The 12,384-nt window shown below is 49.8% G+C and overlaps 1 protein-coding gene across 1 annotated transcript in view; it reads right to left on the bottom strand.

Moving 5' to 3' along the window:
- Window positions 1-12,384, bottom strand: part of ABCD3 (ATP binding cassette subfamily D member 3) — a 344,077-nt gene that overhangs the window by 32,016 nt on the left and 299,677 nt on the right. The window contains exon 21 of the mRNA XM_078641238.1: window positions 10,666-10,770. Within this exon, the coding sequence (XP_078497364.1) occupies window positions 10,666-10,770 (105 nt within the window). The remainder of the gene's footprint in view (window positions 1-10,665; window positions 10,771-12,384) is intronic.

The raw sequence follows: 12,384 nt of genomic DNA, 5'->3' as shown, positions 1-12,384 counted from the left end.
CTGCAGAGCCCGCATCCGCCACCTGGCGTGATTCACCGGAAGGATGCAGGAGGCCTGCAGCCCCAGAAGCCGCAGCGTCAACCTGACTGAGACTAGGGATAAAGGCTGAAAGATCGGAATCGGAGCCTGAATATCCCGAACCCGCTGTTCGGGAGGATAAACCCGAAACTGCGCCGAATATAGAACCGCTTCGAAGAAGAGGAGCTTCTGAGAGGAGCACAGGTGGACTTCAGCACATTGATGGAGAACCCCAGCAGGTCGGCCGTAGTCTGGAGGTGGCTGACGACTGTCTGGGGCGAGCCCGCCTTCAATAACCAGTCGTTGAGGTAGGGGAAGACTGAAAACCCCTAACCTGCGCAGATGAGCTGCGACCACCGCCATCACTTTTGTGAAAACCCGTGGGGTGCTGGTAAGGCCGAAGGGGAGAATGGTAAACTGAAAGTGCTCGTGGCCTACCGTGAACCGCAGGTAGCGCCGGTGGGCTGGCAGGACTGGGATGTGGAAATAAGCGTCCTGCAAGTCCAACGCTACAATCCTGTCTCCTGGGTCCAGGGCAGCTAAGACCTGAGCCAGTGTCAGCATCTTGAACCTCTCCTTCCAGAGGAAGCCGTTGACGTTCCGCAGTCCAAGATAGGGCGTAGGCCCCCTTTGCCCTTCTTGGGAACCAGAAAGTAGTGGGAGTAACAACCACACCCTACTTCTGGCCCAGGAACGCACTCGATGGCCCCCTTGGCCAAGAGGGCCGCAACTTCCTCTCGCAGAAGATTCAAGTGATCCCCCAACAGGCGGTGGTACTGCGGTGGCATGGCTGGAAGGGTCGCCTCGAAGGGGAGGGAGTAGCCACTTCGGACTATTTGCAGCACCCACCTGTCCAATGTGATGTCACGCCAGTGGAGGAGGAGATGGCGAACCCTGCCTCCCATTGGCGTCTCGTGGGCCTGAAAGCTCGACTAGGAGGGCTTTGAGGCGGATGCTGCGGGGGTGGATGTGGACTGGCCATGCCACTGTCCAAAGGCACAGCCACGGCGGTTACCACGTCCGCCACCGCGCTGGATGTTAGTCTGCGGCCTGTGGCTGGCAGGACGTGTAGGGATGCCCGTACCTTGGCCACGAAAGGCAGCAGATTGCTGGCGCAGGCCGACAGGCCCAAGGACTTGGCCGTAGCCCTTGAGTCCTTAAAGCGCTCAAGCGCACTGTCTGCCTTGTCGCCAAAGAGGCGACAGCCATCAAACGGCATGTCCATAAGGGTGTTTTGGACATCAGCCGAAAAGTTGGTGGATCTCAGCCAGGCGTGGCGACGAATCGCCTTAGTTATTGCCATCGCTCTACCTAGGGAGTCCGTGGTATCCAGTCCACATCTGATGGAGTACCGTGCCGCATCTCGACCCTCCGCAAGGGATTGGGCGAGTTTAGTCCGGGCCTCCTCCGGACATTGTGGTAGCACGTCCGCGACCGTGTCCCACAGAGAGTGGGTATAACGGCCCAGGAGGCACGCGGTGTTAACTGACCGCAATCCCAAACTCAGGGAGGAGAACATCTTTTTGCCATATTGCTTGTACCTCTTGGATTCCGGATCGGGGGGAGCTGTCGGGAATGCAGTCTGGGAGTTAGAGGCCTGGATAACTAGGCTCTCTGGGTGGGGTGGGTGGACAGGAAGCAAGGGTCGCCCGGAGCCGGGCGGTGGCGTCGGGCCACGTTCCTATCTACAGGGGGATCTGTAGCGGGCCTGGACCAGGTACCCAGAAGAAGGTCAGACAAGGCCTCATTAAACGGCAACAGAGGCTCCGAAGAGCTTGCCTACGGTTTAAGGACCTCAGTGAGGAGGTTAGTCCTCACGGCCGCGATAGGGAGCTCAAGGGCCAAGGCCATGGCCGCCTGCGTCAACACCACACTATAGGCTGCCCCCTTCTCCATAGGAGGGGAGACAAAACCAGTGTCTGGCGAGGTGTCCAGACCACTGGCGCCCATCTCCTGGTATTCAGGGTCAAAAGATGGGGCCGGATCATAGAAGTAAAAATCTCCCATCGGCGTCGAATGACGCCATTCCGGCGCCGGAACCGGACTGAGGGAGTGACTGGGGACGGCGTCTACCGTGGTCGGCGCCGTGGGCGACACCCTAGCAACCGGCGCCGGCGAGGTCGTAAGGTCGACCGGCGACGACCCGGATCCGGTGGAGTCCTGCGGCGTCGGGACCGAAGCACCCGACGGCGCCGGGGCCGAAGCACCCGGTCCGTCTGGGCTCCCAGTTGGGGCCGCGGGGCCCGAAGGCGCCGTAGAACCCGACGGATGAGTGAGCGACCTCATGGCCGAGAGGAAGGCGTCAATCTCCTCCGGCGTTGCGTTCTGCCCAGGGACCGGCGGGTATGGAGCAGGCCGCAACGCCTTCGGCTCCAACGGAGCCGCGTGGGCGGTGTCACCCGAACCCCCGGCCGCGTTGCGCGAGCGTCGGGGGGAGTCGGAAGAGCGATGTCGCCTCTTCAACTTCTTGTACCCCTTACCTGAGGACTTGGGAGCTCGAGGAGTGGTGTCGATCCTCCGAGCCGTGATGACTCCTGCCCTGTGACCGGTCCCTCGACCTCCTCCCAGACCGGGACCTCGAACGGCACGGGGGCGACTGCCGGAGCTCAAGGCGCTTGCGAGACTGCTCCCGCCTTGCCTTCGATGTCAAGGCCCGGCAGTCGGGGCACGACTGGTCATCGTGGTCGGACCCCAGGCAATGAAGACACCGGCGATGGGGGTCGGTAACCAACATCAGTCGGTTGCAGTCGACGCAGGGTTTAAACCCGGGCATCCCTACCGGCACCGTCGGAGTTGTTCGACTTCGAAAAAGAAGATCAAAAAGTTTAGTCAAAAAAATTACTAAACGGTACCACTGTTCCCGGATCGGCGCTTGCTGCCGCGGAAAAAATAGGAACTGACGTCAGCGCACGAGGGCGGCGTCTAAGTACTCCGACGACGTCATTCCGGCGCCAACGACGGACGTGGAGCTGCAGACGACGCCTACCGACGTGCAAGGGTACTGCTATGCAAAAGTTTCTGGATCCAGTCTGACGCCTGGGGGTATTCTAAGGTAAGGAATCTAGTACTAACCTGTTTCTTTCAGATTTTTAAATACACTGCACCCTGCTCATGGGCTGTCCAGGACCTACATTACGGGTAGCTTACATGTAATGAAAAGGAAGGTTTAGGCCTGGTAAGCAGGTTAACTTGCCAGTTTGACAAGGCAGTTTACAATTGCACACACAGGCTCTGCAGAGGCAGGCCTGAAACATGTTTAAAGGGCTACTGAAGTGGGTGGCACATCAGTGCTGCAGGCCCACTAGTAGCATTTAATTTATAGGCCCTGGGCACATGTAGTGCACTTTGCTAGGGACATATCCGTAAATGAAGTATGCCAATTGTGGATAAGTCAATGTTATCAAGTTTTAAGCATAGAGCACATGCACTTTAGTACTGGTTAAGTGCCCAGATTCCTAAAGCCAACCAAAACAATTGCAGCAAAAGGGAAGGAGGAAGGCAAAATGTTTGGGGTGGCCCTGATGAAAGGGCCATTACCAACATGCGGTCAATGTAGAACAACGCTATTTTAGGGTTTAACCGGTGGAGTCACTTCTCTTCCTTAGAGGGATGAGACAGAGCATAAAAGGTAGGCAAGGTGATGGACTGGCCTACATCAAAGGGAGTGGACACTTTTGGAAGAAATGAAACTCTAGTACATAGGACCAGCTGGTTTGGGAAGATGCTGATGTACGGACGCTTAGATTACAAAGCCTGGAGCTCACTGACCATCTGGAAAGATTTTAATGCCACTAGAAAGGCAGTCTTATTGTGAAGGAGCCGGATAGGACAATTGTGTAGCGGCTGTAAAGGAGCGCACATCAGAAATGTCAGTTGCCACTGAGGCATGACAAAGGTGGAAACAAGTGTTGGAGACCTTTTTTGAAACCTATGTACAATAGGGGACTTGAAAAGGGATGGTTGATCTGGCAACCGCAGGAATGAGGAAATGCCCAAAGCAAAGCCCTGCTGGGCAAAAGAAAGAATGAATAGAAGGACCTGAGAAAAGGGAGCAGATAGGTGGTAAACCTGTTTTTCTGCACACCATTCCCGAACGGCAGGCGTATACCGTCTTGGTGGAGAGACGCGTAGCTGCCAAGAGGCCATTACAGACTTCGGGCTGAAGGTCGAAAACTGTTGTCTGTCGCTGCTCAATTTCCACGCAATGAAGATAGTGCATTGACAGTTTCAGGTGTAGAACACTCTCCTGTTGCTGCAACAGAAGATCCTACCAAAGGGGCAACATAATTTGATGACCGACGGTCATGTTCCACAGCTTCGGAAACCTGACTCTCTAAGACCACTCCGGACTTCAAGGATGACTTGGGCTTGATTGTTCCTGATCTACTTGAGAACTCTGGGCAGGAGTGGAATGAGCAGAAAGGCGTATAGGAGGCCTGAGCGCCACTCAAGACGAAGAGCGTCTCCCTGTGACAGCCCTCTTGGAAACTAGCAGTGAGCAGAACTGCTGATATTGGGCATTCTTGGCACTGGCAAACAGAGCCAACCAAGATTATCCCAGCTGCTGAAAGAGACCTTGCACCACCTCCTGATGGAGATGCCATTTGTGATCCAGGAGGCATCTTCGGCGAAGTTTGTCCCCTCTGGCGTTCAGAGATCCCAAGTGTTGAAACACCAGGGAGATACCATGACGTTCCAGCCATGTCCAAAGACGCAGGGCCTCTTGAGAAAGAGTCCACAATCTCATCCAGCTCTTTTTGTTGCAGTACCACATGGTGGTGGTGTCGTCATGAACACCAGCACTAGCCTTCCCTATATTGAGGTTAGTAAGGCTTTAAATGCCAGTCAGATAGCCCGGAACGCCAATAGGTTGATGGGCAGTCCAGATTCCGCTGGAGACTACCTCTCCCAGATGGCCACCCCAGCCCAGAGGTGACATCTGTCACTACAGTCAGATCTGGCTGGGAAAGGAAGAGGGGTCTACCGCTGACCCAATCGCTGTTTGTTAACCACCACTACAGATCTTTTGCACTGCCCTCCGACATCTGGACCGTGTCCGAGAATTTCCCTGATGCTGCGTCCACTGGAACATCAGGTGTCACTGCAGAGCCCGCTTATGCATGTGGGCATGTTTCATCAGCAGGATGCAGTAGGCCATGAGGTGCAGTAGCATCAGAGTCAGTCTCGCCGAAATCCAGGATGGAGACTTAAACATCAGTATCATAGCCTGAATATCCTGAACTTGCCGTTCAGGAGGATAAGCCAGAAACGCACTGTGTAGAGAACAGCTCTGATGAAAGGGAGTGTGTGAGAAGGGGTCAGGTGTGACTTTTGCATGTTGATAGTGGGCTGCAGCAAGTGAAGATCCGCTGTACTCTGGAGGTGGGAGACGACTGCCTGGATCGACCCCGCCTTCAACAGCCAGTCGCCGAGATCGGTGAAGACTGACACCCTGATCTCTGTAGATGAGCTGCAACCACTGCCATCACCTTAGTGAACACCCGAGGGGAGCTGGTAAGGACAAAGGGGAGCCCAGTGAACTGAAAGTGCCTGTGGCCTACAGTGAACTGCAGGTAACATCTGTGGTCAAGCAGGACAAGGATGTGGAAGTAAGCGTTTTGCAAATCCAATGCTACCATCTAGTCTCCTGGGTCCAGGGCAGACAGGACTTTAGCAAGAGTGAGCATTCTGAATTTCTCCTTTTTCAGGAAGAATAATAGATCTATGATAGGATGAAGGCCTCCATCACCTACATTTGCTGGTGATGGACACCACAGGGTTTTAAACCAGACTTCCCCAGGGACATCCCTGCCACACCAGGAGAAAATGTCTAAAGAAATCTGACAAAAAAGTCGAAAAAGGTCAGTCAAAAAGTGACTGGGGGTAGTTGATTTCCAGATCTGTGCTGACTGGTGACGAAAGAACGGATGTCAGCGCGCTGGGGAGGAGTCTATATCGGCATCGCATACGTCACTTCTGGCATGGACAATGCCATGTGGAGCCGAATGATGCCACTTAGCGGTGTGCAGGGGTACTGCTCACAAAACTTTTCCAAATCCAGTCTGATGCCTGGGGATAATTCTAGGATAGGGAATATGTAGCTAGAAGTCTCTACCAAATATTCAGACAGCTTCTGCAAGTATCTTGATGCTAAAGTGACAATCTTTTCTAAAAAAGAGGCAGGGGGTGAGCAGACAACCTTTAATATATTACCCTGTAAGATAACATATCAAACCATGATAACAGAGGGTGAGTTGCTTGGTGCTTTTCCAGGAGACGCATTAGGCCAGACATAATTGCCCCTGCCTCAATCAAGGGCAATATAATGTGCTTGCACACTCAGGTTAGGCTTCCCTCCCATTTCAGGTGGAGAAGACATGGCAAGACTCCGCGGGGGAGGGGGGTTGGTATATTTGCATGGGTGTAGTGTTCTCAAGGTAGGAAATTATTGCTTATACAGAGTGTTTACGCCCCAACTCCTTCAACCAGTACTGGAGGACCTGAGTGGCATCTTGCCAGACACAGAAGTCTACATGCATAATATCAGGTGTGCCTTTAATACAGTCAGGGACAACACTATTGACAGGTGTATCTTGCAGCCCTCACACACACTCCTGGATGTGTGGAGGGCCAGACATCCTCAGGAGAACGTGTACTCCTTTTTTCCCCTTCTTTTTCAGGGGCTCGTGGGCCCTTGTCCTGCCTTGATCATGCCCTATTGCTGGTAGTAGTATGGCCTGCTGCAAACAAGACCAAATAGATGCAAGAGGTATTTCCAACTGGCCACGTTGTGGGCTCGGTTGGGTTTGAGGCACTGAGGGGGGTGGGGAGGAACACCTGGAGGTTGTCCAGTTTGGCTTTACAAGATAAGATAGTGTCAGAAATCCATAGGGGATCCTTATTTTACTTTGGTGAAAATGTTGGCATTGTAGACTCACATGAACTGCTCTGGGAGACAGTGCTGCATGACAGGGCCAAGAACATTATAGTTAAGAAAAAACGATGCAGGGTGGAGGGTCTCAACGCTAGAGAAGAAAGATTATGAGGCAGAGGACAAATATGAAAAGGACATGTCCCAGGTGATCTTGGGCTGTCCGAGTGCCAACTGTGAGGAATACCAGGCTCTTTTCCATGACTTAGCAAATTAGCAGCTTCTAGCGACACATTGGAAGCTATATGAGGTAGGTGACAAAGCAAGCTGCTTGCTAGAGTGGCCCAGCAAGATGGAAGCTGCAAGTAGATGGATTCGCGAGTTAGAGGTGCCTGACAGTTCTAGCATCTTGATAGACTGGGCGATCGTGGAGTGCTTTGCTCAATATTATCGGCACCTATATAGTGAGAGAAGCTCGGCTTCACAGGGCGGCAACATTGCAGCCTCCTTGGAGGAATTGCCCCTCTCTAGTATACAAGATGATGACAGGACCCAATTAGAGCAAGATATTACCCTGAAAGAGCTCAGTGAAGCAGTCAGCCACAGGCAATCAGGAAGGTGCCGGGCTCTTAACGCACGGTGTCAGTGGTGGAGCTTCCCTTACCGGAAATGCTTGCGGAGGTGAGAGCAGTGGGCAAGCTAACCCCAGACCTGCAAGAGGAAACCATTATAGTTTTTGGCATACAGGGAAAGCCCCCACAAAAAGGCATGCTTCCTATAGGACAATCTTGCTTCTAAAAACGGAGGTCAAGCTCCTCGCTTAAATACTAGTAAATTGTCTAATGAACGTCACCCCCTCTAGTACACAGTGACTAAATGGACCTTCTGCTAGGCAGAGCCACCAGGCAGAAAGTGACGCGCCTGTATAATTGGTTGTCTTGCCGCCAGGCTATACAAGAAACATTAGCCTTGTTCGCTTTGGACACAGAGAAGTCCTTTGTTTCAATTAGCTGGCAGTACAAATTCCTGGTCACGCAGAGGCTCGACTTTGGCCCTAATTATTGTGGTTGGGCACTTCTACTGAATAGTCACCCGGTGGCAAGTATTAGGTTCAATGGGGTGACTTCGGGGGAATTCCAGCTTGGATAGGGACGCATTTTGTTTGGAGCCACTGGCGACATGGCTGAGGCTGCGACCAAACCCAGTGGGCTTTCCCGAGGTAACACCGGAGTCCGAAAAAGTGTCTTTATATGCGGTGTATATCTTATTGTATCTGACAAAACCAGCATCCTTGCTGTCTGCAGTGCTGTCATTATTCAGAGCCTTTGAACGCTACGCAGGCTACAAAATTAATTGGGATAAGTCAATCCTGTGCAAGTCTGGTAGGTGGCCTTTAATAGCGAAGTTACCCCCCGGGGTGGCTTCCACTACTTGGGAACTGAGATAACATGGGACCAAGTTAAATTTATGGAGCGGAGCAAGGAGCTAATATATCAAAGTCTGAGAAGACATGTATTACCAGAGAGGCTTTACCCTCTCAATTATGGGGCAGGCCACTCTCTTCAAAATATTGTGCTGCCTAAATTCTTGTACGTACTCCAGAATTCCCCTTGGTTAGTGTTGGAGACTTTTGTTTACAACGGTGGATTCAGTGGCGAGTTCCTTTTTGTGGGATGGTGGCATCACTCATATTGCTCTCCACACCCTATGTAGATTGGTTTACAATGGTGGCATAGAACTGCCAGACTTCAGAGCCGTCATAGGGTATTATTAGGTGGCCCAGCTGCAAGAGATCATTAAATGGTGCTAGGCACCCAGCGATGACTTGACACTTAATGGAAAGAAAATCTCATCTACGCTATATTTAGGGAGGCTCTGGTAGACCCTCTTTGCTGAGTGAAACAAGGTCATCTCTCGAGGCCTGGAACAAGACGACAGCCGATGCGTGTTCGAGGGGAAAATCAACTAAAGGGACTCTCCTGCGGTGGGCGGTCGATTGAGGGAGTTTGGGCAGCTCACCGGTGGCATGTCATGGGACCTCATATGCATTTCGACCCGTGGGGACTTAGCCGGAAGGGAGGGTATGAAACCCTCTCAAGATCTACAGGAGGAGTTTGAATTTAGAGATGCACAGCTGTTCCGATTACTACAAGTCCGGGATGCCCTGCCTGATGTAGGAGTAATATGGGATGAGCTGGAATATAGCCCTGTGGAAAGTAGGTTACTGTCTGAGATGATGTCCAAGGTAATCTCGATTACATACCGTATGCTCATAAATAATAGGCTGGACAGTCTTCAGGTCTGCCGGGACAAATGAGGCTGATCTAGGCTCAATGGAAGACGTGGACTGGGAGGCAGCCCTGTTGCCCCTGAGGGAGGCGGGAATAAAAACTAGCCTGAGGTTTATACAGTAGAAGGGTCTCCACAGGGTCTATTATCACAGACTAAGGCTGTTTAAGATGGGCAGGGCCTAGACAGCCAATTGTTTCGAGGTGTGGGGAGGGAGAGGGCTCTTTCTTCCACACCATCTGGAGCTGTTCATACATGCAAGTATTTTGGAGGAAGGTGACAAAGTTGGCTTCTGCTCGGAGGTCACAGATCACCCGCACCCCTCATTTTCTTATATTTAGTATACCCAATGAAGTAGATCTTCCCATGAAACAACTCCTTTTCTGAGCACCGAGTTTTGCCCTGGCGAAGCAAGATATTGCAAAGGGATGGGGTAGCCCGTTTCCTCCCACACCGAACCAATGGGTTGAGGGGATAAGGAGGTGTATGGAGGTGGAGAGGGTGGTGTGCCTGGAGAAATTAGACAGAGTTTGGAGCCCACGGAAAAAAAAACATTGGTTTGGGGTGAAATATGAGAGCCTCCTGTGGCCCCAAAGGGATGGAGGGAGAGTTTGACAAGGAGAGGATTGTCGTCGCTACGCAAGATAAAGGGAAGGCCTCTGAGCAAATTATTATCAGGTCAGGGAGAAGAGGGGAAAACAACAACACAATCTGAAGAAGCTCCCTCGTGACCTATATTTCTTTCATCAAACTCAAGATAAATTAGACATGGGCTAATTTATCTTGAGTTTGAAAAAAGAAATATAGGTCACGAGGGAGATCGTGGTCGTCAAAGGTGTCCGGCCATTGAGGTGGCCCAACAGGGTTTCCAAGGAAAATGAAGCTCTTATGTGTACCGGTGATGTATGTGGACTCTATAAGAACAAGGTGGAATGTTGTTGCTGTTATTTGGCAGGTGTTGCTCCAATGCAAAATAACTTAATAGAAACCGTTAAAAAAAATAAAAATAAAAAAGGGTGTGCAAGGCCCATCAGGTGGACCAAATCTTCACTAATACCACAGTGGACTAACCTTTGGATAGAGTTCCAATAAATGTGTGAAAATTCCTGGTTTAGTTTAGGACTTTATTCTAATGTTCCTTTTTCTTGAAAATATGCATACTCCTCAACTGATAGTAAGTTGATAATGGGGTAAAAAGTCTTCTTTAAAAGAATGCTGGGATGTGCAACAGTCTGTCTGGTCTAAACCAGGTCAGGTTTTCCTGCTAACCTCTGACAACATAAAAGATTTTTATGCAGTTGCATTGAGATTGTGGTCCTCAATGAATGAAGTTGAAACTTAGTTTTGGACTGTGTTTTTTCCATAAAATCTGTTTAGGTGTTAAAGAGAATAGGTTTCAGCACTATCCCTAATTCAATAGCAACACTTTGTCCTCATAAAAAATGCACACAGGACAAAAAGCATTAGAGTAAATATTTGACACATACCTTCCTGCAGTGGCTGTAAATGTATCCTTCCACATCAACACTGACCGCACTTGTGCATTCATCCAAAATGGCAAACTGAGGTTTATGGTAGAAAAGCCTTGCCATCTAAAATCAAAACAATTCAGAGCATTAATAGTCAGCACAGATGAAAAGATCATTACACAAATGCAAGTGCTTGAGAAGCTGGACAGAATATTGATGCTGGCAGGCTACAAATGGTATGGACATCTGAGGCAGGTAGAAAAGAACCTTTCTCCATATAAAAACTGAAACACAGAAAAGTTGAGACAAAACTAATTATATGAGTGTGAAAATTTAGAGAAGAGCCAGGATTTAAGCCCAGAGACTTCACCAATGATGAAATTGAAAGATATCTAAGAAGTAAGAGCAAGGAGAGACAAAGAGCAATAGAAACTAAGTTAGCAGGAGTTAAGAACGTAGTCAATTATTGTTGGCAAAACTACAACAACCTAAAATGTAAAGTAATGCATGTTAATTAGAAGAAATGATAATAGTTACAAATCCAAGTAAGCCATTATCTACTAACGCATAACACTTCCCTTCAACATGGCACGTCAATACATTTATCACAGTCCCTTTTTTGTTCAACCAGAGTGACCATAAGGCCAATTTTAGTATACACAAAGGACAAAGGTGTCCAGTGCGAAGTATTATAAATAATTGATGACTGACTATAACTTAATCAAAGAGTTATGTACTATATTTACAAGTGATCTTGGAGAAAAACATCCTATGAAGTGTAGCACGGTTCTAGCTCAAAAACAAAGAAATTAAGCTTTAAAAAAATTAGAATGTGAAAAGACGAAGTCATTGAAGGCAGTCAATACAGAATGGATGGTGGAGATATGTCAGCTTGTGATAGAGTATGACATCTTCAGTGTACTGGTGTCTGTAGATGCCAGTGGGACGTATCAGATCTTTCTGTGGCACCACATAGACGGTGTTGGAACTGGCCCTTTTTGCAGGGTTATCCCCAAACCTTTTGCCTTCCTTCTGTATATTTTCTGACCTGTTTTTGTTGGTTTTATGACTGGGCACTTTGCCACTGCTGATCAGTGTTAAAGTGCATGTGCTCTCTCCTGTACATCTACACCGGTTTGACATATTTAATTTACCTGCAAGTCCCTTGTACAGTGGTATCCCATATAGCCAGAGCTTGTAAATTAAATGCTACTAGTCAGCCTGCAGCACTACTTGCGCCACCCACTGAAGTAGCCTTTCAAAACCTGTCTCAGGCCCCTGCAGGGCCTGCCTGCGCAGTTTACTGCTGCAGTGACGTGGCACTTATTAGTGCTTGCCATGTCGGACTCTCCCCTTTTACTACACATAGGTCACCCCTAATGTAGGGTCTAAGTAGCCCTATGGGCAGGGTGCGGTGTAGATAAAAGGTAGGACATGTGCCTTAGCTGTGTGGCATGTCCGGGTAGTGACAAACAGCCTATTTGGTTTCTCGCTTCTGTGAGGCCGCCCTCTCATTGGATTGCGTTGGGAATTCCCCCGTTATTTGCTTCAGTGGTAATTTCTGATATGAATGGGGTAGCTTGGCCATGTTTGGAATAGTAGTGATAAATCCTGCTTATTGGTGAAAGCGGATTTGTTATTAATATTTTGGAAATGCAACTTTTAGAAGTGGGCATTTCTGTGTGCGTATGATTCTTTGTGCCCTGCCTGGTTGTGTAGTCACCGTCTGGTTTAGAC

The sequence above is a fragment of the Lissotriton helveticus genome, chromosome 1_1 (genome assembly GCF_964261635.1).
Source record: "Lissotriton helveticus chromosome 1_1, aLisHel1.1, whole genome shotgun sequence".
Taxonomy (NCBI): Eukaryota; Metazoa; Chordata; class Amphibia; order Caudata; family Salamandridae; genus Lissotriton; species Lissotriton helveticus.
This window is presented reverse-complemented; position numbering and strand designations above follow the sequence as displayed.